The following is a 24714-nucleotide window of genomic DNA, read 5'->3' as shown; positions in this document are numbered from 1 at the left end:
AAAAAATATCAAAACATTTTAAAAATGTATTTAATTTAAATTGACTTTTGAAAAGTAAGCAGTCATGGGATAAGAGGGAAAGTTCTCTCATGGATCAGTAACTGGTTAAAAGATAGGAAACAAAGGGTAGGAATAAATGGTCGGCCCTCAGAATGGAGAGAAATAAACAGTGATGTCCATAGGATTTTGGTGCTGCAGAAGGAGCTGTTGTGATAATGTGAGAAGGTCCTCTAGTCCCGTGATTGTCAGGGCTGGGCAGAGCTCTGTGCAAGAGCCTCAGGGCTGAGGACACAGACCTGGCCTGCCACTGAGCCCTGCCTTCCACACATGACCCTAGAGCAAAGAGCAGGTCCGGGGCACTGAGGGCAGGAGATTGGGGAGGCAGGAAAGTGGCGTTGCTGGATCAAGACAGTTACAGGAAATGGCTGGCAGTCCCCCCGTCTTAGGGACAAGAAGAGGGTAAGGGCCATCTCCATATGGACAGCCAGGCTGAGACGTGTATTTTGTATGTGTTAAAGGTTGACTTTTCAACCTGAAGTTATCACACAGGTCGGCAGAGGAATAGAGGGGAGTTTAAAATGTCAAAACACAGACTACACCATGATTTGATTTATTTTTTTAAAAATCTCATGGTTTTGGGGCTGATCTCACGATTTTTAGGGTCTGACTCATGAGTTTTGATCTCTTGAGGCTGACAGTATTGTGGATGAGGGGTGCTTAGGTACGGGGAGGGCAAGAAGGCTGGTATCCCTAGAGTTAAAGCGATGGTTGGCGTGTAGTCTTTGGTGTACAGCAGTGGGAAGCTGTGTACCTTTGGGTAGAAGAGTAGAGGCTACGTACCGTCAGGTAGTTTAACTTTTCCTTTCCTTGCTGTTGGGGCTTTGTGTCAGGTGTATAGGGTGCGGAAGAACCAGAACTGTTCCACCGCAAAGCCGTGTGTTAGTTATCCTGGGGCTGGCTGCTTTATGCCGTGTGACTCTGACATCTCACCGGGTCTCATTCAGTCCCCAGCAGGCTTCACTTCACAGGGTTCGGCTTCATCTTGCTCCAGCCCCAGCGGACCCCTCCCCCACCCCCTAGCTTCCTGCGGCTTAGTTAGGCACTGAGCCAACAAAGCACTTAAGCATGTGCAATGGGACTGCTCACGTGCTTAAAATTAAGCACACATTGTAGTGCCTTGCTGGCTCAGCGCCTCGAGGACTTGCTGCTGTCAGCAGGAAAAAAAAAAAAAAACCCCCAAAACCTGATCCAGCAAATCACTTAGGCCCCACTCCAACAAAGCACTTAAGCACGTGCTTAATTTAGCATGTGAGTCATCTCATTGGCTGGCTACTCACATGACTCCCGGGCTCGACTGGTTCAGGGCCTTAAGCATGTGCAATGGGATTACTCCCATGCTTAAGTGCTTTGCTGGACAGGGGTCTCTGTTTGCTCTAATCCCTCTCAGGAGCAGGGGGAGAAAAACCCTGCTGAAACAACACTACATTGTGCCTTGCTGCACATAAACCTCCCTCACACACAACCAGCACAGCAAGGGTATGAAGCTGAGCCACCTAACAACACAGACCCGTCCAGAGACACTCAGCCTGGTCCCAGTCGCACAAAGGGGACGTCTGCCCTGGAGCTGGAGGGGTAATGTCCAGATCAGACCAGTGCACTCAAAATGGAAGTGTAGCTCCGGTGGCGGGCTCTAGCGCTAGCAGGGGAAAGTGGCCTTAAAATGCATCAATTACGTTTCCCCCCATTTTCAGGTTCCTCTGGACTGCCAGAGCAGTGTGAAAATCCTTGATGTAAATGACAATCAGACGTCACTATTAGTACAGCCGATGTCTGCTACAGAGCGCATCTGTAACCCGAACTGCCTCAGAATTGTAGCATCTCCTTCCCCAGGCGTCCCAAAGGGCAGAGTTGAGATTGCAGCTCTCCTGTGAAGCCGGACTGTTGGGCACCACCTTATCTTCCCTTGGCTCTCCCCGAAGACTCACACTGCCCGCTTATATTGGCCAGGCAGGCGCTGAGCTGCGACTGCTGCTTATTTCTGCCAAATCCTGCTTGTTCTAACGTTCCCCAGCGTTCTCCCCCTCCCACTTGTCTGTTTCATCCCCCAGTGGTGCTAGATCGTGAGAGGTGTACAGCATCAAGCACCTTGAGTCTTGACTGGGGCGTCTACATGCTATTGTAACATAAATAATTCTCTCTCTGCCTCCAGCCAGTTCAAGAGCCATCTCCTATGATTCGATGGCCGCCCTCGAGCTAGTTCTGTTTGGTGTCTGGGAACTCGTGGCCAGCAGCAGACAACGCCAGCCTCGGAAGTGGAGTTTGGCTCAAAAAACTGCCAGGGCTCAAATCCCTCCTCTGTTCTCCTCACCCCCACCCACCAGAAACAAGAAATTCCATTATGGCCATTTGACTGTCGCCCTGGAGCACTGGGGCTGTTGGCAGGGATGCTGGAGGGACCAGCCAGAGACTGGATGGGGCAGGGTGAGGGGAGGCCCCCAAAGGCCCTGATCTGGGCCAGTGAGCTCCTGGGAGAGGTGAAGCTACACGGATAGCCAAAAGAAGGTGACCCAGGGCAGGTACAGGCAGCCTGACGTGCCCACCCCAAGATAGTGCAGAACTGGCTGCCGGCTTGACCCCAGCATTAGGGAAGGTCCCCATGCAGTGGCCTTGCAGGGGGAGGTGACCCCAAGGAGATGGGGATGGCCTGTAGGGAGGCAGTAGGACTCTGAGGTGCTTGGGTTCTGGCGGCCCAGGGGGAGCGGGTCCTAGCAGTAAGCTCCGTGGTCAAAGGCAGGACTGGAAGCAGCTCAGGACTGGAGCTGTCCCTTGGCTGGGAGAGGAGGGCCTGAGGGATCGCTGGCCCTCACCCATGTGAACTACTGAGGCGGATCCAGGGAGACCAAGGGAGGAATCTGTCTCAGAGTAGAAGACAGATACACACACTCTGGCTACCAGGGCAAGCTTGGCAGTTCTGTGCAGGGAGTTCCACAGGAACTTACCAGGAGGATCCCAACCCAGCAATGTGGCCGCAGGGGGAGGAATGGGACTTCCCCTAGGAGAGACCCCACGAAGGGTGACACTTGCAGAGGCACATAAGCTAGCAGTCTAGAGACCCAGGAAACTGCCCATCTGGGAACTGGGGGAGATGCCGGTACCCCAAGGAAGTTTTCCTAGGAGCCCAGTGAGGAGGGGGAGGAGTCGCTGACCCCACCTGGGAGCTGGCCTGATCGTACAGCAGAGCTGCCCCAGGATTCAGGCCACTTTGACAAAGTTGGGGCCATATCTGGAGGCCCCAGAACATCAAGGGCTGCAGTATTTGGAGGGCCCAAGCCATCTGTGTCCTGGCCTCCATGGGACTGAGGGGCAAGAGCTGTTCTTGGCCACAAAGCTATGTGGCTTAGGTCTCAGGGTATGTACACAGTGTAGCCAAACACCTTGAGACAGTGAGAACTGGGTCATTGCTAAGGGTGTTACATGCCTACTTTTCTGTATTTGTCTGCTGAGGTACCTCCTTAGGGTCTAAAGCCCCTGATCTGAGGAGGGGCTGGGGATCTGGACCTGTGTGTGCCAATGTGCAATGCTCCATCTTGATCTATGCAGCCTTCTGCTTAAAGAGACATCATCAACTTAAAATCACATTTCTGTCTGAGTTTTACCTCCAGTTACTAAAGGAACATCTGCGAGGGCTGTGGTGGAAAGAAGTTAGAGAGAAAAAATCTGTTCTTCCAGTGAGTTTTGTGCATTCAACAGCTCTCTGGGTTAAGCTGGTGTCACTGTTCCTTGGGTAGTCGGTCACTTGCCCCTGCTTCTTGTGCCGGACTTTCACACAGCAACAACAGAGAGAAAGAAGTCTGGAAAAATAGGAACCTACAATTGTAAACAACAAAAACAAAAAAACACCCACAATTTGGCAGTGAGACCTTTTTGAAATTGACTAGATTTCAAGTTGTCAGTGTTTATTTGATTAATAATACAGTCATTAATAACGAGCAGGCGTATTTTCCAACATCCAAATGAAAGACAGACTTCACACAACTCCGTATCTTCTACTTTAACGTTATTTAACTACACTTCGATACGCTCAGTCTCACATACAATTATGCCCTTACAAGTTCTTTATACAAATTGTAACAAAAATTACATTGACCAATATTCTCATTTGGATAGGAGTAAATGGTGAAGGGCTGTTTGAATCCCCCCAGAACATAATGTGTTACATTGCACATTCTGGCTGTAGACTCCACTGGGCAAGTTCTCTGCATTGTAAAACTTTCTGCTACTTACGGCACCCACAAGAATAATGCAAAAAAAATGCTCATAGACTCATACTGAAACTATTACAGCTGGAGTACTCAGACTCGGACTGAGTGGGGCTATGACAGAGGTCTATAAAATCAGGATGGCGTGAAGAAAGTAAATAAGGAAGCATTATTTACCCCTTCACATAACACAAGAACCTGGGGTCACCCGATTAAATGAATAGGAGGCAGAGGAAGTACTACACACAATGCACAGGCCACCTGTGGCACTCACTGGTCATCAGTTCACGAGAGTTAGACCATATCTACACTGTGCACCTTACAATGGCACAGCTGTGACGCGACAGCCGCGCCTTTGTAAAGGATGCCGAGTAGCTGCCCTCTGTCGCCAGGAGAGAGCTCTCCTGAGGACAAAATAAAATCACCACCCGCGAGGGGCGGTAGTTTGGCGGCAGGAGAGTGTCTCCCACTGACGAAGCAGTGTCCCTACCAGGGCTTTCCTTGTTAAACGTATGTCGTTCGGGGTGTGTTTTTTTCACATCCCTGAGAGACGAAAGTTTTAACGATGAACGTGCAGCGCAGATATAGCAACGCTGCAGCACGGCCTTACTTCCTCCGGCTACTCGGAGGGGACTCCCCTTCCCCACCCCCACCCCCAGGCTGGGGGAGCTGCTATCCAATCCTCTCCACCTCTCACCTCTATCACTGTCCTGTGCATCCCCTCAGCCTCCCTCCTGCCCCCAAATCCCCCCATTCCCCTCTCAGCCTCCCTGCTATAAAACACTTCTCCCCTGCTCCCCCCTCAGCCTCGCTCCTGCCCCCCATATTCCCCTGCTCCCCCCTCAGCCTCCCTCCTGCCCCCCATAATCCCCTGCTCCCCCTCAGCCTCCCTGCTATACAACACTTCTCCCCTGCTCCCCCCTCAGCCTCGCTCCTGCCCCCCATATTCCCCTGCTCCCCCCTCAGCCTCCCTCCTGCCCCCATATTCCCCTGATCCCCCCTCAGCCTCCCTCCTGCCCCCATATTCCCCTGATCCCCCCTCAGCCTCCCTCCTGCCCCCAAATCCCCCCATTCCCCCTCAGCCTCCCTCCTGCCCCCAAATTCCCCCCATTCCTCCCTCCTGCCCCCAAATCCCCCCATTCCCCTCTCAGCCTCCCTCCTATACAACACTTCTTCCCTGCTCTCCCCTCTGCCTCACTCCTGCCCCCCATATTCCCCTGCTCCCCCCTCAGCCTCCCTCCTGCCCCCATATTCCCCTGATCCCCCCTCAGCCTCCCTCCTGCTCCCATACTCCCCTGCTCCCCTCTCAGCCTCCCTCCTGCTCCCATACTCCCCTGCTCCCCTCTCAGCCTCCCTCCTGCTCCCATACTCCCCTGCTCCCCCCTCAGCCTCCCTCCTGCCCCCATACCACCCTGCTCCCCACTCAGCCTCCCTCCTGCCCCCCACTCCGGCTGCATCTCCTTCAGCTTCCTTGCTGCCCCACATTCCCCTGGTCCCCCATCACCCTCCCTCCTGCCCCCCACAACCCTTGCACCCCCTAAATCTGCCTCCTGCTGCCCCTCACTCTCCCCATCCCCCTTTCACGGGGTCTCTACTGCTCCTCACAGTCCCTGTGCCCTGTCCAGCCCCCTGAATCCTGCAGTGGCAGCCAGTGCGCCTGTGGTCATGGTTTCCATCCCACTGAAAATAGTGGGAGGTGGAAGCCATCTTTACTAAGGGCAGCCTCACACTTCCATGGGAGATCTCAACCATAGGGCCATGGCAGTGACCTTTCTGGCTTCAACCCATTGGCAGTAATAGGAGATGGCAGCCATTTTGAATAAGGGAAACCTCAGAGTGGACCCCTTTCATGGTGTTTTCTTGAGACAGGTATAAAACCAGGCCCAGAGGGCTAGAGCTGGAATCCTGTATCCCCTCTGCCTGGCCCCTGGGCACGGCCCCCGCCCAGCGCTGGTACTCTGCGGGGTTGGAGGAGGACTGGAGCAGTACTGCAAAAACAAGCACCGAAAAATCATCCATCAACCCTCAAAAAAACGGGCACCCTGAGGCTTCCTGGCATAGGGAGCAGGCATCTTTCCTGCGGGTAACCTGGCTTCACTCCTGTTGGTAACAAAGAGAAGCAGCACCTAAATCAGTGGTTCTCAACCAGCGTCCGCGTACCCCTGTGGGGATGCAGAGGTCTTCCTGGGGGTACATCAGGTCAGATAGATCTTTGCCTACTTTTACAACAGGCTCCCTAAAAAGCACTGGCAAAGTCAGTCCAAACTGGAATTTCATGCAGACAATGACTGGTTTATACTGTTCTATACAGTATACACTGAAATGTAAGTACAATCTTTATATTCCAACTGATTTATTTTATGATTATATGATAAAAATGAGAAAGTCGCAATTTTTCAATAACTGTGTGGCTGTGACACTTTTTTGTATTTTTATGTCTGATTTTTGTAAGCAAGTCATTTTTAAGTGAGGTGAATTTTGGGGTACACAAGACATATCAGACGCGTGAAAGGGGTACCATAGTCTGGAAAGGTTGACAGCCACTGAACTAAATCTTCTTCTACATAGGCTGTACCTATGGTGCGTACCGGGCCGGGCGGGTCCAGTCCCCCCAAAATCAAAGGTCAGCTCCCTCAACCGAGGGGAGGAACCACTGAGTCCAGTCGGCAAGTGAGGACGGGACTGAGAGTCATAGAGCCAAAACAAGGGATCCAGAGGGGGACACCGAGCGGAGAACCTCACACCCCAAGCTCCTTACTACATAGACTGTAGGGAAAAGGCCTCCACTGAAGGATAAACTTTCAGCTACGAAAAACAACAGCAAAAATAGCCCTTAATCCCAGTTATTTCTTGCAAAAATGCCACCTTGTACCAGATCTTCTCAAGATGCACCTCTCAGCCAATGTTTGTGCAGATACACAATATTGTTTTGAAGATATACATCAGCAATATACAAATCTGACATCAGGAATCATAACACTCAAAAACCAGTAGGAAAACACTTCAACCTCTCTGGCCACTCAGTAACAGACCTGAAGGTGGCAATTTTGCATCAGAAAGACTTCAAAAACAGACGCCAACGAGAAACTGCTGAGCTTGAATTGATCTGCAAATTAGATCCCATTAACTCTGGCTTGAATAGAGACTGGGAATGGCAGAGTCATTACACTACTTGAATCTCTTTCCTTATGATAACTATCCTTACACCTCTTGTCAACCATCTGTAACCGATCATCTTGATTATCACTACAAAAGTTTTTTTCCTGCTGATAATAGGTCATCTTAATTAATTAGCCTCTTAGAGCTGGTATGGCATCTCCTCTGTATGTATATATATACTCTTATTATATGTTCCATTTTATGCATCCGATGAAGTGGGCTGTAGCCCATGAAAGCTTATGCTCAAATAAGTTTGTTAGTCTCTAAGGTGCCACAAGGACTCCTGTTCTTTTTACGGATACAGACTAACACAGCTGCTACTCTGAAATCAGCAATAACGTATAAGAAATCCATACATATCTCAGCCAGAGACCAATTTTAGATACTGCCCATCATAGATGCCGACTCTGTGGGTGCTCCGGGGCTGGAGCACCCATGGAAAAAAAATAGTGGGTGCTCAGCACCCACCAGCCACCAGCCGATCATCTTTCAGCAGCCCCCCGCCGCTCAGCTGCTTGGTGGCGGGTGGGAGGCACTGGGGGGAGGAGGTGGAGTGGGGGTGGGAAGAAGTGGAGCAAGGGCAGGGCGCTCGGGGAGGGGGCGGAGTGGAGGTGGGGAGGGGGCGGAGTGAGGATGGAGTCTTGGGGAAAGGAGCAGAGTGGGGGCAGGGCTATGGGGCAGAGTAGGATTGCCAGGCGTCCGGTTTTCAACTGGAACGCCCGGTCGAAAAGGGGCCCTGGCAGCTCCGGTCAGCACCTCTGACTGGGCCTGTTAAAAGTCCAGTTGGCGGCGCAGCAGGGCTAAGGCAGGCTCCCTATACCCTGGCGCCGTGCCGCTGCCCGGAAGTGGCCAGCATGTCTGGACCCTAGGCGCAGGGGCGATCAGGGAAGCTCCGTGTGCTGCCCCCGCCTCCAACACCTGCTCTGCAGCTCCCATTGGCCGGGAACGGTGGCCAAATGGGAGCTGCGGGGGTGGCGCCTGTGGGCGTGGGCAGTGCGCACGGTGCAGAGTCCCCTGGCCTCTCTGCCTAGGGGTTGAACATGCTGGCTGCTTCCGGAAGCAGCACGGAGCCTGCCTTAGCCCCGCTGTGCTGCAGACTGGGAGCCGCTTGAGGTAAGCGCCGCCCAGCCAGAGCCCACACCCTGAACCCTCTTCCCCAGGTTGGAACCCTCTCTCACACCCTAACTCCGTCCCAGAGCCTGCTCCTGCACCCCCTCCCACACCCCTACCCAAGCCCTGAGCCCCCTCCTGGAGCCCACACCCCCTCCTGTACCCCAGCCCTGAGCCCCCTCCCGCACTCCAAACCCCTTATCCCCGGCCCCACCCCAGAGCCCACACCGCCAGCCAGAGCCTGCACTCCCTCCCACACCCCAATCCCCTGCCCCAGCCCTGAGCCCGCTCCCGCACTCCAAACTCCTTGGCCCCAGCCCAGAGCCCCCTCCTAACCCCCAAACCCCTGATCCCCAGCCCCACCCCAGAACCTGCACCCCCAGTCAGAGCCCTCACCCTCTACCGCACCCCAACATCCTGTCCCAGCCCGGAGCCCCCTCCTGCACCCTGAACCCCTCATTTCTGGCTCCACCCCAGAGCCCGCACCCCCACCCACACCCCAACCCCTCTAGTCCAGTGAAAGTGAGTGAGGGTAGGGGAGAGTGAGCAAGGGAGGGAGGGGGGCTGGAGTGAGTGGGGGCAGGGCCTCAGAGAAGGGGTGGGGCCTCAGGGCAGGGGCAGGGCAAGGGTGTTTGAGTTTGTGCAATTAGAAAGTTGGAAACCCTAGGGCAGAGCCAGGATGGAGCACCCACCCATCTAGAAAACTGAAAGTCAGCGCCCGTGCCACCCATTACAAATGGATTACACATAACCCAGCCAACACTACACCGGACGTTCAAGGGGCATGACAGCTAACACCATATGAAATTTCACGTGGAATAAGGCTGCCTACATAACAAAACAACCAAGAATATGTGTCTCGTTTTCAAGTGCCTTCCAGAACTCAGCTTTTACTATGGAGTTGTTACTTTCTCACAAGCTGCTTTGTGCAAGCCGGCTTTGCACTGTCCTTGACTCAGTATTGCAAAGGCAAAATCCATCTGTTTCTTTGTTCCGGCACCCAGCAGCGATTTGTAAGACCACACTCTGGCCTTGGTCCAGCAAAGCACTAAAGCATGTGCTTAATTTTAAGCATGTGAATAGTCCCATTGCACGTACTTGAGTGCTTTTCTGGACTGAGGCCAGGCTAAGCAGCAGGCCGCTGAGGTGGGGACATGGCGTTGAATGGAGCTGAACTTTTTTTTTAGCGAAATCTGCTAAGTGATTAAATAAGATTCCATGATGTTTCAAAGTTACAAAATCTAAACCAACACATAACACTGGTGTAATCTCCCAACCAGCTGTGTGCGAGGCAGTTTTACACGGTCCCCTACCCAGTGCTTCAGAGGCACCTTCCAACCTGACGTCTATTGTTTTCATTACAGCATCCGTCAGTGATTTGTGAGCCCATGCCCGCTGGCCCCTCTCCAGCAAAGCACTTCAATACGTGCTTAATTTTAAGCATGTGAGTAGTCTCACTGCATGTGTTTAAGTGCATTGCTGGACTGAGGCCAAACCAAGCAACCAGAAGTTGAAGTGGTTTTTTTGCAGAAGTTGGTTGGGAGATGTATGGAGCTGAAGTCTGTGTGTGGGGGTTTTACTAAATGACTAATAAGGCTTCATGATGTTTCATTGTTCCATATAAACCAGCAAACAGCAATCAAATCTCCCAAGCAGTGGCCTGCAAACCAGTTTTACACTGTCCCTCACTCATCGGTGAACCGGCAAATTCCAGCCTACACCTGTGTTTTGCAAGGACACGTACTCTGGCTCTGAGCCAGAAAAGCACTTAAGCCCGTGCTTAATTTTAAGCATACGAATAGTCCCATTGCACATGCTGAAGTGCTTTGCTGGAGCAGGGCCTAACTAAGCAGCAGGAAGTCGAGGTGGGGTTTGGCAGTCTGACATGGGAGAGATCTGAACATTTTTTGTAGTCCTTAGCTGCCACCTCCTGTATCTGATGAGCAATGAGCTGAATCGTACCCATCGCAGGCCATGGTCTCCTGTGTGGGAGAGCGGCAGAGGTGACACAGCTGGGTGCGGTGCTGGGTGCGCAGCGTGGAACAAAGTGTGCTCTTGACAGAGGTGCGCTGCAGGAGGGAAGCTTTTGATCGCAGATTTATACAGCCGCAAATTTTCAGTCGCCGCTGATGACAGATGTCTCAATTTGGGCTCCCAAGCAGTCATAGACCCAAGATTAAAGACGAGCAGAAAAAATATAGGCCCAGCTCCACAAAGATATTCAGGCTCCTAATTTCTTCTGGGCCCTAGTCCCTAAGTAGGAATCACGATGGCTTACAATGACTTAAAATCTCGGCGAGTCTGAACAGAGAGTTCCATGCTGTCAGTGCGTGTGTGATGAACCTTGGTTACCCTGTTTGAATGGACTGCAAGTTAATCTGAGCTGCAGAGGGAACCTTTATCTGCTATTTAGGGGCCTTGTAGCTGAGTGTCAGAGCAATTTCTATGGCAGCTTCTTAACATCTTGATTGTGAAATGCTGCATTTGCCTGGGCAGGCTTTGCACATCCACGCCGGAGATTGGCCTGAAATTCGACGGGAAGTGTTGGGGAAAGCAGTAGATGGTGCTGTTCTCCATGGGTCTATGCCGTGTATGCCCAGTCGCGTTGCCACGGAGGGTGTTCCGCACACCACAGTGACTAGTGTATTTCTGAGTAAGCAGCAGCAATGGGATGCGGTGTGCCCATCACTGCACGCTGGTAATTGAGAAGTACTGCACTGCGATAGAGGCCGCTCGGCTGGGTGTGAGTGGGGGGTCGGGAGTGGGGGAATCGATCACACACTAAAGAAACTTTTCCCTCGCCGGTAATGATTTCTTGTGCCTCTTTGGTGTTTACCCTCATCAGATATTGGTAGACTGTTATGTCCCCCTCTCAAATGTCTCTCAGGCAAGGCAGGAGGATTTAACTCATATGTTGATCTCTCCAGCTTCCTCAATCTTCTTGTGGCCTTTCTTCGAATAGGGGCCTCCGGGCTCCAAATCCTGCCTTCTCTTTTCCTCTTTGAAACCTTCTGTTCTTTTACTTTCTTGGCTTTTTTATCCTCTTTTCCCTCTGCTCCTTCCTCTTCTCTCTTCCCTCATCCTTTGATCTAGTCCCTCTTTCTCAGCCCTGCCCAGCTCTCACCCTCTTCTCCCAGCCCGCTCATTCACACCATCATTGTCACAGGCTCAGCTGCTCCTGGGGTTGCCTGGTGGGCCAGTCTGTATTCTGCCCTGATCCCATGGCCAGCGGGGGATATTAGTTGGTGGCTCCTTCATGGAGCCGTGAGCAAGGGCGCAGGGCCGGCTTTAGCAAGAGCGGGGCCCGATTCCTGGGGGCGGAGCTTGCTGCAAGCCCCGCCCCCAGGAATTGAGCCGCGCTCCGGCCGGGGTTGCCTGGCTTGGGTCCGACCCGAGCCACGCCGCGCTGCGGGGGCCGCGCCGGGGGGGGACGACGGACGACCCGAGCCGCGCCGCGGGGGCCGCGCCGGGGGGGGGGACGGACGACCCGAGCCGTGCCGCGGGGACCGCACCGGGAGGGGGACGGACGACCCGAGCCACGCCGCGCCGGGGGGAGGGGGAGATGACCCGCGCCGCAGGGACCGGGCCGGGCCGGAGCCGACCCAAGTAGCGGGGGCCGGGCTGGAGCCGACCCGACCCGAGCCGCGGGGACCGGGCCGGAGCCGACCCGACCCGAGCCGCGGGGACTGGGCCGGGCCAGACCCGAGCCGCACCATGGGGGCTGAGCCGAGCTGGGCCGCGCCGCGGGGGCCGGGCTGGAGCCAAGCCGGGCCAGAGCCGCTGGGGCCTGCGGGAACGGGCTGCACCTCCCCGAGCCCTTCTTGTGCCCCCACCACCCCAGCTTACCTTGTGCTGCCGGCCCGCCCCTGCTTCTTTTCAGACTTCCCGCGAATCTCTGATTCGCGGGAAGCAGGGGAGGGGGCGGAGCGTTCAGGGGAGGGGAGGAGGGGGAAGTGAGCTGGGGGCGGGGTGGAGAGCTGCAGCGCGGGGCCCTCTTGGCGCGGGGCCCAATTCAGCCGAATCGGCTGAATCGGCCTAAAGCCGGCCCTGCAAGGGCGTGTACCTGGCAGGGTTCCCTGACACTTGCCCCTTTTGCGGCATGAGGGAGACCCTGGTGCACATCTACCTTGAGTGCGCCAGTTTGCAACCCCGTTTCCTTCTCCTCCAGAATCTTCTGCTTCGGTTCCGGCTGCACTTTTCCCCACACCTCCTGATTTACGCACATCCTGTCCATGGCCCCACGAAGTCACGAGACCTCCTCACCAACCTCCTCCCGGTGCTGGCCAAGGAGCCATCGATTCCACCAGGAGGAGGATGCTGGATGGGGAGGTGCTGTGGGTCTGTGGGGCCCACTTCTGTTCCTCCCTTCGATCACGCGTCTGAGCAGAGCTCCTCTGGGCCGTGTCCGCTGGCTCCCTAGACACCTTCGAGGAGCAGTGGGCGCTGTCTGGGGTTCTCTGCTCGGTGCCCTCTCTGGATCTCTGATTTTGGACCTATGACCCTCATTCCTGACCCTATTTGTCATTATCCCCCAACCTCACTTGAGTCCTGGGTTTGGTAGCTCCTCCCCTTCGGCTGGGGGAGGGGCCTTCAGGTGTGGGCAGACACAGGCTCCTCCCAGAACTCAATAGGTGCTCCTGGAGGTGGCCAGACTGCAGGCGTTCACAGACATGGGGGAAGAACACTGTGGAGGAGCTCTGTGATGTGAGGAGAGCTGGGTTTGAAATCCCGCCCCATGGGTGTTATCAAAGAACCAGGTGCATGCGGACCGAGAGGAACTTCCAGTCTACGCCATTTCAACCCAGAACTGCGGAGGTTGTCGCGGAGCCCCGAAATTGGGTCATTGCCAGGAGTGAGGCGGGACAGGAGAGCAGTCTGTGGATTCAGCGATGCGGAGGGGAAAGTCCAGGGCTAGGTGGTATCCCGTGTGCAGGTGTGACAGGGCTGTAAAAGCGTGCGACGGGGTCGTTAAATCGCCCAAATGTGCCATTCTGTGGGGGAAGCAGAGTCACTGTCTGAGCATAGGGCAAATGCAGGCAGTGCCCTGTCCGTTACAGGGGAAAGGCAGAGTGGGAGGGTGCGCGTTATGGGCAGCGCTCAAAGAGGGCAGAGTTAAGGTTATGTTGGCGCATAACACAGCATGTCCTGGTTTTCAGACATTTGCGGTTTGCTGAGCTCAGCGTTCTCGAAGGGCACAAGCTGTAGAATCGCAGAACCCTAGAAAGGGGGGCTGGAAGGGATGGGGTGGGGGGTCACCATGTCCAGCCCCCCTGCGATGAGGCAGGACTGAGTAAACCCAGCCCAACCCTGACAGGGGTTTGTCCAACCTGTTCTTAAACACCCCCAGTGACATGCACCTGCACCCCCCCTCGGAACATTAAGGACCCTGCGAACTAGAGGTTTCCCTACCATGATCTCACCTAACTCCCCCTCGCTTAACGACGCTCCAGCGTGCCAGGGACGCTGCTATCCCGATTTTAAAGAAGGGGAAACTGAGGCAGCGGGTTCCGCGGCAGCGCTGGGATTGAAGCCGGACTCCCAGGCGGCCCCGCCAAGCAGAGCAGCGGGGACCCTCGGAGCAGCAGCCGGCGCCGGGGCGAGAGCCGGGCAGGGCACGGGCGCTGGGGGCGCTGCTCCGCCGCGGGAGCCGCAGCCATTTCGAGCCGGAACCAGGGGGAGGGAGGAGGCAGCGTGGGCCAAGCGGCTGCCGCTGCCATCCGCTGGGACCGGGCCGCCCGCCCGCGGGCCCCTTCGCTGCGCTCCGGGCGGAGCCCACTGGCCATGGCTGCGGCCCAGGTAGGGGCTGGAACGCGCCGGGGCCCTGGGGCTGCGGGGGGGACCTGGCACGCGATGGCTCGGGGCAGCCCCCGAGCCCCCCTGCAGCCCGCACCCTGGGGGGTGGCCGCAGCCCCGTGGTGTGAGCACAGCTGAGCGCCCCGCCCCGCCCCGGGGGAGCTGGCCGCGGGGCTCCCCAGCCCGGGGGGTGGCTCCGCGGTGGAGATGCGCTTTGGCAGGGGCGCCTGCCGTGGGGGAAATCCCCCAGCTTCAGACCTCATCAAACCCAAAAGGCGGCTGTCCGCTCTCACCCTCTGCCTGGCTCGGCTCCCTCTGTGCCCGCCCCAGGGCTCTGCCCTGCACCAGGGGCCCCAGGGCTGGCCGGGGTCTTAAAGCACCGGCATAACCCTGCCGGTGGTCTTGCCTTGCCCCAGAAGCAGCCTGGAGGAACTGCTAGGGGTGGAACAGCCCCTCCATTCTTGGAGGTGTTTGAAACAGAAGGAATGGGAGAGGCAGCATGGCCTAGCGGTCTGAGCACAGTCCTGGGAGTCAGGAATCACCCGCCCCAACCTTGTCTCTGGGCCCTGTTGAGTACTTCACCTCTTCGTGCACTGCTTCTGTTTTCCCCACTGGCGACTGGGGGCGGGGGGGGGCACTGATGAGACCCCCCGGGGGTTGGGAGGGAGAGGTGGTGGTCCTGCTGCGGTGTGAAGTGTGCCCTTTGCTCTTCCTTTGCAGAGTGCGAACGCACTTCATTTCCATGCACACAATTATTTTCATCCTTGCCGGAGCCAGTACGGGAATTGCTGGGGGTTGGGGGAGTGCTGAGCTGGGGTCTCTTGCTTCCTAAGGGTAACCCGGCAAGCTGGCATGGGCCAGCTGTAGGCGTCTGCTTGCACTGCAGACATATCCTAAGTGGCGAACACAACCCCCTGCTGCCCATCTATCCCGCAGAAGACTCGGCAGAGGAATTAGAAGTTCTGTGTTGGTGAAAGGTGCCGTGGCTCATGGGGGAGGAGACAGGCCTCGCTTGTACTGCGCGTAAAGGGGATTCCTTACAGGGGGAGCTGGACGCAGACAGGCCCTGTAGTTCTCTTGCTCCCCTGCTCAGTAAACACAGCCTGTGCTGCTTTGAGAACTTGCCTATGAGTCTGGAGGAACTGGGAACAGCCAGAGTGCCGTGTACTGGCCCATGCCTCCCATCTGAGGAGGAGAGGCTGCGGGAACTGGGATTGTTTAGTCTGCAGAAGAGAAGAATGAGGGGGGATTTGATAGCTGCTTTCAACTACCTGAAGGGGGGTTCCAAAGAGGATGGAGCTCGGCTGGTCTCAGTGGTGGCAGATGACAGAACAAGGAGCAATGGTCTCAAGTTGCAGTGGGGAAGGTCTAGGTTGGATATTAGGAAACACTATTTCACTAGGAGGGTGGTGAAGCACTGGAATGGGTTACCTAGGGAGGTGATTGAATCTCTATGCATAGAGGTTTTTAAGGCCCGGCTTGACAAAGCCCTGGCTGGGATGATTTAGTTGGGAATGGTCCTGCTTTGAGCAGGGGTTGGACTAGATGACCTCCTGAGGTCCCTTCCAACCCTGACATTTTATGATCCTATGATCTGCCCCCGAACTGGGAGCAGGGCAGGCCTAGAGCTCTTACACCTACACTGGCTGGCGAGGTGATAGAATCGGGGCGGTCTCCATCCACGTTCAGGCACCTCCGTGCTGCTAGAGTGGTATAAAGAGGCCTTGGTGTAACTGAGAATCCGGCTCACATGAGACATGATGAAAGAGGAGTTGAACCAGCCTGTAGCAGCCCGGGCCACAGAAACAGAAATGGACGGTGACCCCCCCACACACTGTGGACAAACCAAAGTGGTTTGGTTCGGATGTTTGCTACGGGAACGAGGCACAGCTTGTGCAGTGATTTCAGGGCTGTCCAAGTTTTCCGACTCAGAGAATTGAAATGACCCCATTCGGGTACTATTGGTTTTTGACCCGGCTCTGCCACATGCTGCCAGTGTGATCTTGGACAAGTCCCTTAACCTCTCTCTGCCTTGGTTTCCCTGCTTGTAGAATGGGGATAACTCTCTTTTCCTACTTGACAGGAGGGCCGTGAGAATGACCAGATGCTCTGGGTTCCTCAGATGGAAGGTGCCATAAAAATACAGAGAACCGTATCCAAAGTATCTGTATCCCTGGAGCGCTAAGAGCTGTGGATCCCCTCCTGTACATGGGCTCCTGCCCTGCTCTTCTTACCCTCAGCCTGCAATTCCTCCTGGAGGAGGTGCCATGCAAAGAACCATCACCTCTACCCCCAGGATGGCACGGAGTCTAGCTCCAGTGACTGCCAGTTATCAGATTCCCTACTTGTAGGAAGGCTCTGGCTGTACGTTACTTTAGCACCAGTCAGGATCAGGCCCCGTTGTGTGAGGTGCTGTACACACACACCGTAAATGACTGGCCCTTCCCTGAAGAGATTAGGGTAGGAGGTGTCCTCGGAAACTCAGGAAGGAAAACCCGGCAGTCTTGTCAGAGCTGGCAGGCGATGGACGCAGGCAGGGTTGAGTAACTGCTTGTGATTTCAGGTGCAACTGACCTTTGAAGATGTCACCATCTCTTTCTCCCGGGAGGAGTGGGAGGTTTTATCGGAGTGGCAGAAGGAGCTGTATCGAGAGGTGATGAAGGAGAATTATGCCAGTCTGATCTCACTGGGTAAAGATCAGTGTTCGGTTTCTGGCATGGAACTGTGGGATCTTTGGAGGGTTTTTTTTAAGGGCTTTTGATTCAGGGCTAATCTCCCGACCCGTGGATTCCTGATGGAGCCCAGCTACGCCCACTCTAAACAAAAGTGGAGCAATCTCGCTTCCTTCCATCCATCCACGTGGAATGGGGCACGATGGAATCCCGGAGCACAAACGGACAGAAATAGGATTTACAGCTTTGGTCTGGTTTAATAGTAATATTTCTTTGCAACTGACATTTCGGGGTCTGATCATCCTCAGCTCCTGCCGATGGCTCTGTAATCCCTTTGTCTGTGTTCACAGGGTATCAGTCTGGGAGTCCTGCCGTTTCATCACAGATTGACCCAGAGGAAGAGCCGGGCCTCTCGGATCAGCTGGATCTGAAAGGAAAAGAATCACCTGCGTGTGAGTGGCAACGTTTGCATAGTCACTAGGCCTGCGCCTGCGTTCCTGGTGCATTCGAAACACCCAGGGGCAGATCTGCTCCTGGCATGGGGGGGAGCTGAGGGAGCGTAAATTGAAGCTGTTGGAGCTGTGGCAATCCCACAAGCTGTGGATGCAGTGAAGTGCGGGTGACTCGGGCACATCAGGAATGCAGGATCAGGCATTGCCCCTGCAGGGCTGGCTCTTTGCACCCTGTTGAATTGCACCGGCTAAGTGCCACTCAAGTGCTTGGCGCTATTACCACCTTTCTCGCCAGAGAAGAGTGCTCAGCGTCAGATGTGAGGGGGGTTGTATCGCTGCAGAAAATAGCGCATGTGTTTTATTCTTGGCACCAGAGTCCACGTGTGACACTTTTCAGGGCTAACCTAGGTGCGTGGGGTGAATTGCTATTACCTGCTAACGGCATGAGGGAGTCTTGTCTGTGCCCACCAGGGGAAACTCTCCCGAAGCTACACAAATTCCACAGCAGGCTATCGCAAGCCCTGCTCTTTCCCACTGCAGGTTAGCAGTTTAGTACAGCCGAGTGCCTCGTCCCCTGTCTTCAGGACACCCACAACGTGCGCTGATCTGTTGCCTTCCTGGAAGCAGTGCTCTCGGGTTCACTGGCCTCACCTCAGTTCAGCGTTCTCTTTGGCACAAGGCACTTAGATGTGTCTACAGTAAAACCAAATGGAAGTTTATTTAGCAAAGCTTCAGTAAAAGATTCAAATGAAAGCAAGTGAAAGGATTTGGAAACATAAGGATACAGGTAAAAGACATAAAACGCAAACTAGAGCCTGTAGTTATTAGACTGGAAAGGCACTTGTTAATAAGGTATTTCTCACCCAATGGTCGGTCAGTCCATCCAGCCAGCACTTGTCCAGCCCAGAGAGCGGGGATCCCCTTTCCATGGGGGAACAGCACCTCTGGATGGATAACATCGTGTGCCCTTTCTTCAGCTCTTATACAGTCCCAGACTTTTTATCTGTTTTCATAATCGGGCCATCACATTAACTTCAGCTCAGCCCAGCCCTCAGGGCCCTCTAGTCGGAGTCGTCTCTTGGGGTCCTTTTGTCTTTGTCAGTGCTCAGGCCTGCAGGTGGTCAGACGCTGGGCTGGGTCGTGTTCGCACTCTTGATTAAGTTAGTTCTGAGCCCTGCCCCGCCTCAGGTGACATGCTGTGTCTCCAACACATTTTCCATTGCTCTTAAAATATTTCCTGTACTAACGTCTCGTATTCTCCATGAAGGTCAGCTAGTTCTGAGCTTTCAACAGAGACCACACACTACCCCACCCTTAGGTGAAGTATCAAGAAGGTGATTGGATATGCAGTAGATTTAATGCCTGCCTGGGTTGGTCTGGGCATGCTTACATCATCACAGCCCCTCTCTGATTATACCAGTTTTCCTTCTTGTCTCCCTTTATCAACGGGAAGTTTACGGTGGGTTCTGTGGTGTCTGGCCGGATAGAGATTCCCTTCCTTTGCTCAACACGGCTCAGAAAATAAGGTGTCTACAGTGATCTCTGTTAATATGGAATTCCTGCCCTGTATTTTGGGCAACTCAGAGCCGTTTTGTGCAGGTATAATCCTCCAGCCACTAATAGGGAAGGGGGTTCAGCTGCATTGGAATGACCAACCTCGCAACCCCCAGTAATGGTTGGAGTCAGGGCGATTAGAAATGTAATCAGTTCTCTCCCTCTGCCAAAAACAAAATTCTGCCGGTCAGTTGTTCCGGATGAAATGGCTTCTGCTGTACCCGCACTTAGCAGGGAAAGTGATGTGGGTCAGATCCAGGCCCAAAACCTCGGGGGGGGGGGCAGTTGTATTCATTTCACTGTTGAATTCACATCTTGGTGTAGATGGTGGTGGGGGATTTTTTTACAATTCAGGTCTAGAGCACAGTGTCTGGATAGGAAATTACCTGCCAAGACATGCCGGTGGGTTTGTGGAGCCAATTTTGTCCATCTTAGGCCAAGTCTACACTACGGACCTTACAGCAACACAGTTGTACCGCTGCAGCTGCGCCGCTGTAAGGTCTCCGTGTAGCTGCTCTGTGCCAGCAGGCGGGAGCTCTCCCACCGGCATCATTAAACCACCGCCAACGAGCAGCAGGAGAGTGTCTCCCACCGACTAAGCGTTGTCCACACCGGCACTTTTGTTGGTGACACTTATGTCCATCGGGGGAGTGTTTTTTTCCCCCACACCCCTGACTGACAAAAGTTTTACCGACAAAACTGCCGAGCGTAGACAAAGCCTGAGAAGAGCCCTTGTGTTCTGGTCTAGGAGCCTGATGCTACACATTGCAGAGTTCCTCTTCCCAAGTGGATTTGTGAGTCCCGAGCTGTCCCCCTGGCAGGCCCATACGAAGTTTCTGAAAGGCTCCGTGTCTTGGAATCCCCCCGTGAAACAAAATCTATTGTCATGTCAAGGTTCTTTATCGCTGACCATTGATTCTAATCCTGCAGATGCTCTCGGGGTCCGGCTCAAGGTGGAGAGGCATGACGAAGGGTATGATGTAAGCTTGGGACAAGTCAGGATATTACCCGGGGACTGTAGGGAGCAGGCCTTGCAGGTGTCCAGCGAGGAAGAAGACTGCCCAAGTGAGAGCAGTGTCTCCAAGCAGAACAAGAGGCTGCCCACGATGTTAGCTCTGTCCAGCCTGAGCCACAAGACGTCCGCTACAATCCCAAATCCCTCGGAGCGGGACAAGAAGAAAAGGAGCCAACGTGAGAAGCACTTCGCAAAGCATGCAGATCCGGACTGTCACCAGCTCACACGTGCAGAGAGGACCCGTGTGTGTGCTGAATATGGGAAATGCTTTGCTCAAAAGCGAGACCTGGCAACGCGCCTGAGAGTCCACGCAGGGGAGAAGCGGTTTAAATGCACCACGTGCGAGAAGTGCTTCATTCAGAAGCAACAGCTGCTCAGGCACCAGGAGACCCACATAACCAAGCCACCGTGCCTGTGCAGAGAGTGCGGGAGACGTTTTCAAGCCATTCGTGATCTTCAGCGTCACCAGGTCGCTCATGCAAGAAAAACGCCGGTCTCGGTGATCATGGTTCCAAAGTTCACTTTTCCTGTTGTGCGTTACAATAAAACAAGCCCGGAGGCTTAATCTGCTGGGCCGCAAGTTGCACAGAAAGAACAAAAATCTGACGTTTCATTGCACGTGGGGAAAACTTGCCCGGACAAATGAAAACCTATTGTGCACCCAAGTTAGGAACAGCATCCAAAGAGTGTAAGACATATTCCCCCACCCATCTGATGCGATGGACACTTTAAAGCTCATTGTTCGGTTCACCCTTAATGAAACCACCGTACATCAGCACATAGGACTTGAATGGAACTATTGAAAGGGTGGTTTTACTCTGAAGAGTAAGAATAGCGCGTTCTTGCTCAACACATCTGCTGGCTGTGTGTGTTTGTTTTGCCCCTGTGAAAATGACTTGAACTTTAAACAATTCTGTTGATGATTCCTAGATTCCAAGGCTAGAAGGGACCATTGCAACCATCTAGTCTGACCTCCTGGATAACACGGGCCATAGAAAATCCCCACAATGATTCCCGCTGATGTCCAAGAAGGTTTAGAATCCAGCTCTCTCCCCCTTAGCTGGTCTAGCTCTGGAGAACTAAAAGGAGTCCAAGTAGTGGCCATCTTTGTTGTTAAAGTCGGTGGAGAGGACTGTGAAAACGTGTGTGCGCACACGCAGATCTGTCACTTAGGAAAGTCTCCAGGAACCTCTAGGGTGGCTCAGTGCTTCAGCTGTCTTCTGGTAGAGGTGAGATGACACAACATGTGCTGAGGTGTTAGCGCTGATGGAGTCACCAGGCTTCGCAGGATCTCCAGGCAATTTTTAAAAAGGTCGAGGAGCACTGAAGAGCAATTCCTAATGAGAGGGTGAGCTTTCTGCTGCTAGGTTTAAACCTCGCTGAGGTTGATAGTGATGGAAAGTGGCCCATGAGAAATGAATATGCTGGGTCTCAGCCATTTTACCAGTAGACAGCTCTCCATGTACCCTTCCTAAATTGACCCTTTCCTGGCATTCCCAGCAGAGAGGCTGAGGTTTGAATGAGTGGTGCAGAATTACCGGTCCTGCCTGCTAGAACTGGACTTCCCCAGATCAAGAGCAAGTTTGGGTTGCTTGCATCACGCTGTCTATGTACATGCTCTGGGGATAGAGGAAGCCTGTCTCCTGGGCTGTCCCCTTTCTCCAGCACCCTGCTGACACACACAAACATTCAGACACTTTTTTAAAAAATCCAGTCTGAACTTTGTGTGCCTGATGCTTCTCTGAGCCAGGCTAGGGCTTGATTTTCCTGTCCGTGCACCTCCTCGTCTGTGGGAGCTTGGAAGGCCCAAGAACGGCTGGCAGCAGCGGCGGCATTGGGCGTGGGCTGCAGACTTCACTCGGAACGCACAATAATCGTTCGCTGGTGTGAGTAGCAATGGCAGAAACCCATGTCTCTCTCTAGTGGTGAGCGAAGGGCTTTATTGCATTGTTGTCGCGTGTGGTTGAACCGCACAGCAGTTAGGGATGTAAAACGTTAACCGATCAGTATTAGTCTTACCGTTAACAGATTCCAGTTAACGTTTGAAACAGATTGGTAAAATAATGTTGTGACATTGTAACAGCTAACGTGCACATCAAAACTGTCACAGCAATACCCAGGGGACGCGGGAGCTTGCGGCGCTTTCGCAGCTCGGGGCGCCGCTGGAGCCGCCTGTGCCCGGCAGAGAGGGCACCGCTGAGGGCAGCCTGGCAGCCCCCCCAGCTCTGCTTCTCTTGAAGCTGGCTGCAACAGTGGGTCTGCCCGGGAACCACTGGATCTGCTGGAACACGTGGATCTGCCCTGGTACCGCTGCTCTCCCGGCAGTAATCTGCCGAACTAGCCGCGCTCGGCAGTGCCTAGAAACTGGGAGAGGGAGAGGTGGCAGCGCCCAGCCATGCACAGGCAAACCGTCCCCCAGCCCGCTGCACTCCACCTCCGAGGAGAGACGGCAGGGCGGGTCCCCCCACGCCAGGGGTAGATTGTGAACTGGCGAACGATTAAACGGTTAACGATATCATTGTAATAGTTTAAACGGGTACTTCCTTAAACGATAGTTACATCCCTACCAGCAATACCTGTGAATCCTGTGTAATCTCATGGACTGTGTGCAGGGTGTTTGGAGCAATAAAACTAGTGTATTACAAACAGAGCTCTTTCTGCAGATCTAATTAACGCGAGGGCACGGCCACTGCGCTTCTCAAGCACGGATTCATTACACCCTCAATCCATTCAGCCATAGGCGCCGACTCCGTGGGTGCTTCGCACCCCCCAGCCGCCAAGCTCCCCTCCCAGTGCCTCCCCCCTGCCCGCAGCCCCACTGATCAACTTCTCCCCCTCCCTCCCAGCGCCCCCCGCCCGCCCGCCCGCCGTGGATCAGCTGGTCCGTGGTGTGCAGGAGGTGCTGGGAGGGAAGGGGAGGAGCGGGGACAGAGCGTGCTCAGGGGAGGGGGCAGAAAGAGGCGGAGAAGGGGTGGGGCTGGGGGGCGGAGCAAAGGTGGGAAGGGGTGGGGTGACAGCTTGGGGGAAGAGGTGGAGTGGGGGCAGGGCCTGGGGCAGGCGTGCACCCCACCAGGTAGAGAGGAAGCCGGCACCTATGCATTCAGCTGTGGCAGAACTGACATAATGCCTCAACAAATCCCGCTGACGGTTTCCTAAATCCCCCAGCGGAAGGGAGTCCAATACAGACTCCACAGGACCTACTTACACAGCCCTAGAGTGGGTGGGAGAGAGTCGAAGGGAGTGTCGTTTCAAGGCCACCCTCCCCTCTTGTTTCCTCGATGAGTTACACCAGTTTTGACACCCCTATATGCCATAGTCCATCTAAGGGCCATTTAACTTAAATTAAATTAATAAATTAATGGAGATATCCTATCTCCTAGAACTGGAAGGGACCTTGAAAGGTCATTGAGTCCAGCCCCCTGCCTTCACTAGCAGGACCAAGTACTGATTTTGCCCCAGATCCCTAAGTGGCCCCCTCAAGGATTGAACTCACAACACTGGGTTTAGCAGGCCAATGCTCAAACCACTGAGCTATCCCTCCTGTCCTTCACTTGTGCGTCTCCTCCAGCCTCCGCTCCATGTGGAACACTCTGTCCCGACAGCTCCTAGCCCAGGCTGGCAGAGGATGGGTGAAGGCAGGTCTTCTATTCTGTGGTGCAGGGCCAAGGCACCCCAGTCCCTGTGCTGCCCGCTCACTAATGGCAGCTTGTGATGCTTCGCACAACCCCACCGCCACCTGTCCTTAGTGGGAGGATGTCTTGTCTGGACCTGCTGTGGATTAGCTCCCTGAAACCACCAGCCTTCCAGGCCTCTTCCGCCCTCGCTCTCTCTGTACAGGTTAGCGATAGGCATCTGCCAATGGCCAAGTCCTTGGAACATCCCTCTGGAGTGCTCAGCCCTGATCCACTTGTTCGAGGGCTTTCTTTTCACCCCCCTCCCCTGGTTCTTGTCACGCAGACAGAAAGCAGAAGACCAGAAGTCCGACGTGCAGGCAATGCGATCTTTATTGGGGTTAGGTTCAAACAAGCATGTCCATGATTCTGACACCACAGCCTTGTTTCCCAGTGTCCTGGTCCCAGCTCCGACGCCGCGGAGCCTTCACCCCGCGCCCCCCTGCCCGGCTCTGACGCTGCGGAGCCTTCACCCCGCGTCCCCCTGCCCGGCTCCGACACCACAGAGCTTTGCCTGCGTCCCCCTGCCCGGCTCCGACGCCACAGAGCTTTGCCTGCATCCCCATTCCCTTTTAGCAGGCATAATTATACACGCAATGCACACCCTAGCTCCCACCCCTTACTAGTTATGGTCGTGTCCCATTTGAGGGGGGTCATGAGTCTGGGGTCTTTGTTCCACCTCTTTTGTACTCCATGGGAGGGGCAGGGAGTGAGGTTGTGTACTGTCAGGGACAGGCATTTCTTTGGCCTTTCAGTGTTTTATACCTTCCCCCCAATCTCCCTTGTCCCTCCCGACTGGTTGCTTGACCTTGCCTTGAGATAGGGATAGGCAGTCTTCAAGTGTGCACTCGTATATTACACTCCCACCATGCCCAGTAACACTTTGACTGTTATCATCTGTTCTATACTTCAACTGCTCTTATCTGTTCCCGTTATACTAACAAACCCATCTGGCCAGGCAGAAGCAACACACACAGTGTCTTTGTCCTTTGTTCACACATATTAGTAAGAATATAAGTGAATCAAGAA

The 24714-nt window shown here is 54.4% G+C and overlaps 1 protein-coding gene across 1 annotated transcript; it reads left to right on the top strand.

Moving 5' to 3' along the window:
• Positions 1 to 14033: 14033 nt before the first annotated feature.
• On the top strand, positions 14034 to 22662 carry LOC101931403 (zinc finger protein 282-like). The gene is made up of 4 exons (XM_065586659.1): positions 14034 to 14324; positions 16885 to 17011; positions 17344 to 17445; positions 19930 to 22662. The coding sequence occupies exons 1-4, from the start codon at positions 14310 to 14312 to the stop codon at positions 20577 to 20579; spliced, it is 894 nt and encodes a 297-aa protein (XP_065442731.1). The 5' UTR covers positions 14034 to 14309; the 3' UTR covers positions 20580 to 22662.
• Positions 22663 to 24714: the final 2052 nt, after the last annotated feature.

The sequence above is a fragment of the Chrysemys picta genome, chromosome 2 (assembly GCF_011386835.1).
Source record: "Chrysemys picta bellii isolate R12L10 chromosome 2, ASM1138683v2, whole genome shotgun sequence".
NCBI classification, from domain to species: Eukaryota; Metazoa; Chordata; order Testudines; family Emydidae; genus Chrysemys; species Chrysemys picta.
This window is presented reverse-complemented; position numbering and strand designations above follow the sequence as displayed.

Excerpts from the sequence above, each read along its gene's own strand:
- LOC101931403 (XM_065586659.1), top strand. Across the intron at positions 17,012-17,343 it reads TGCCAGTCTGATCTCACTGG|GGTATCAGTCTGGGAGTCCT; the intron begins GTAAAGATCAGT and ends CTGTGTTCACAG. Across the intron at positions 17,446-19,929 it reads AGGAAAAGAATCACCTGCGT|ATGCTCTCGGGGTCCGGCTC; the intron begins GTGAGTGGCAAC and ends CTAATCCTGCAG.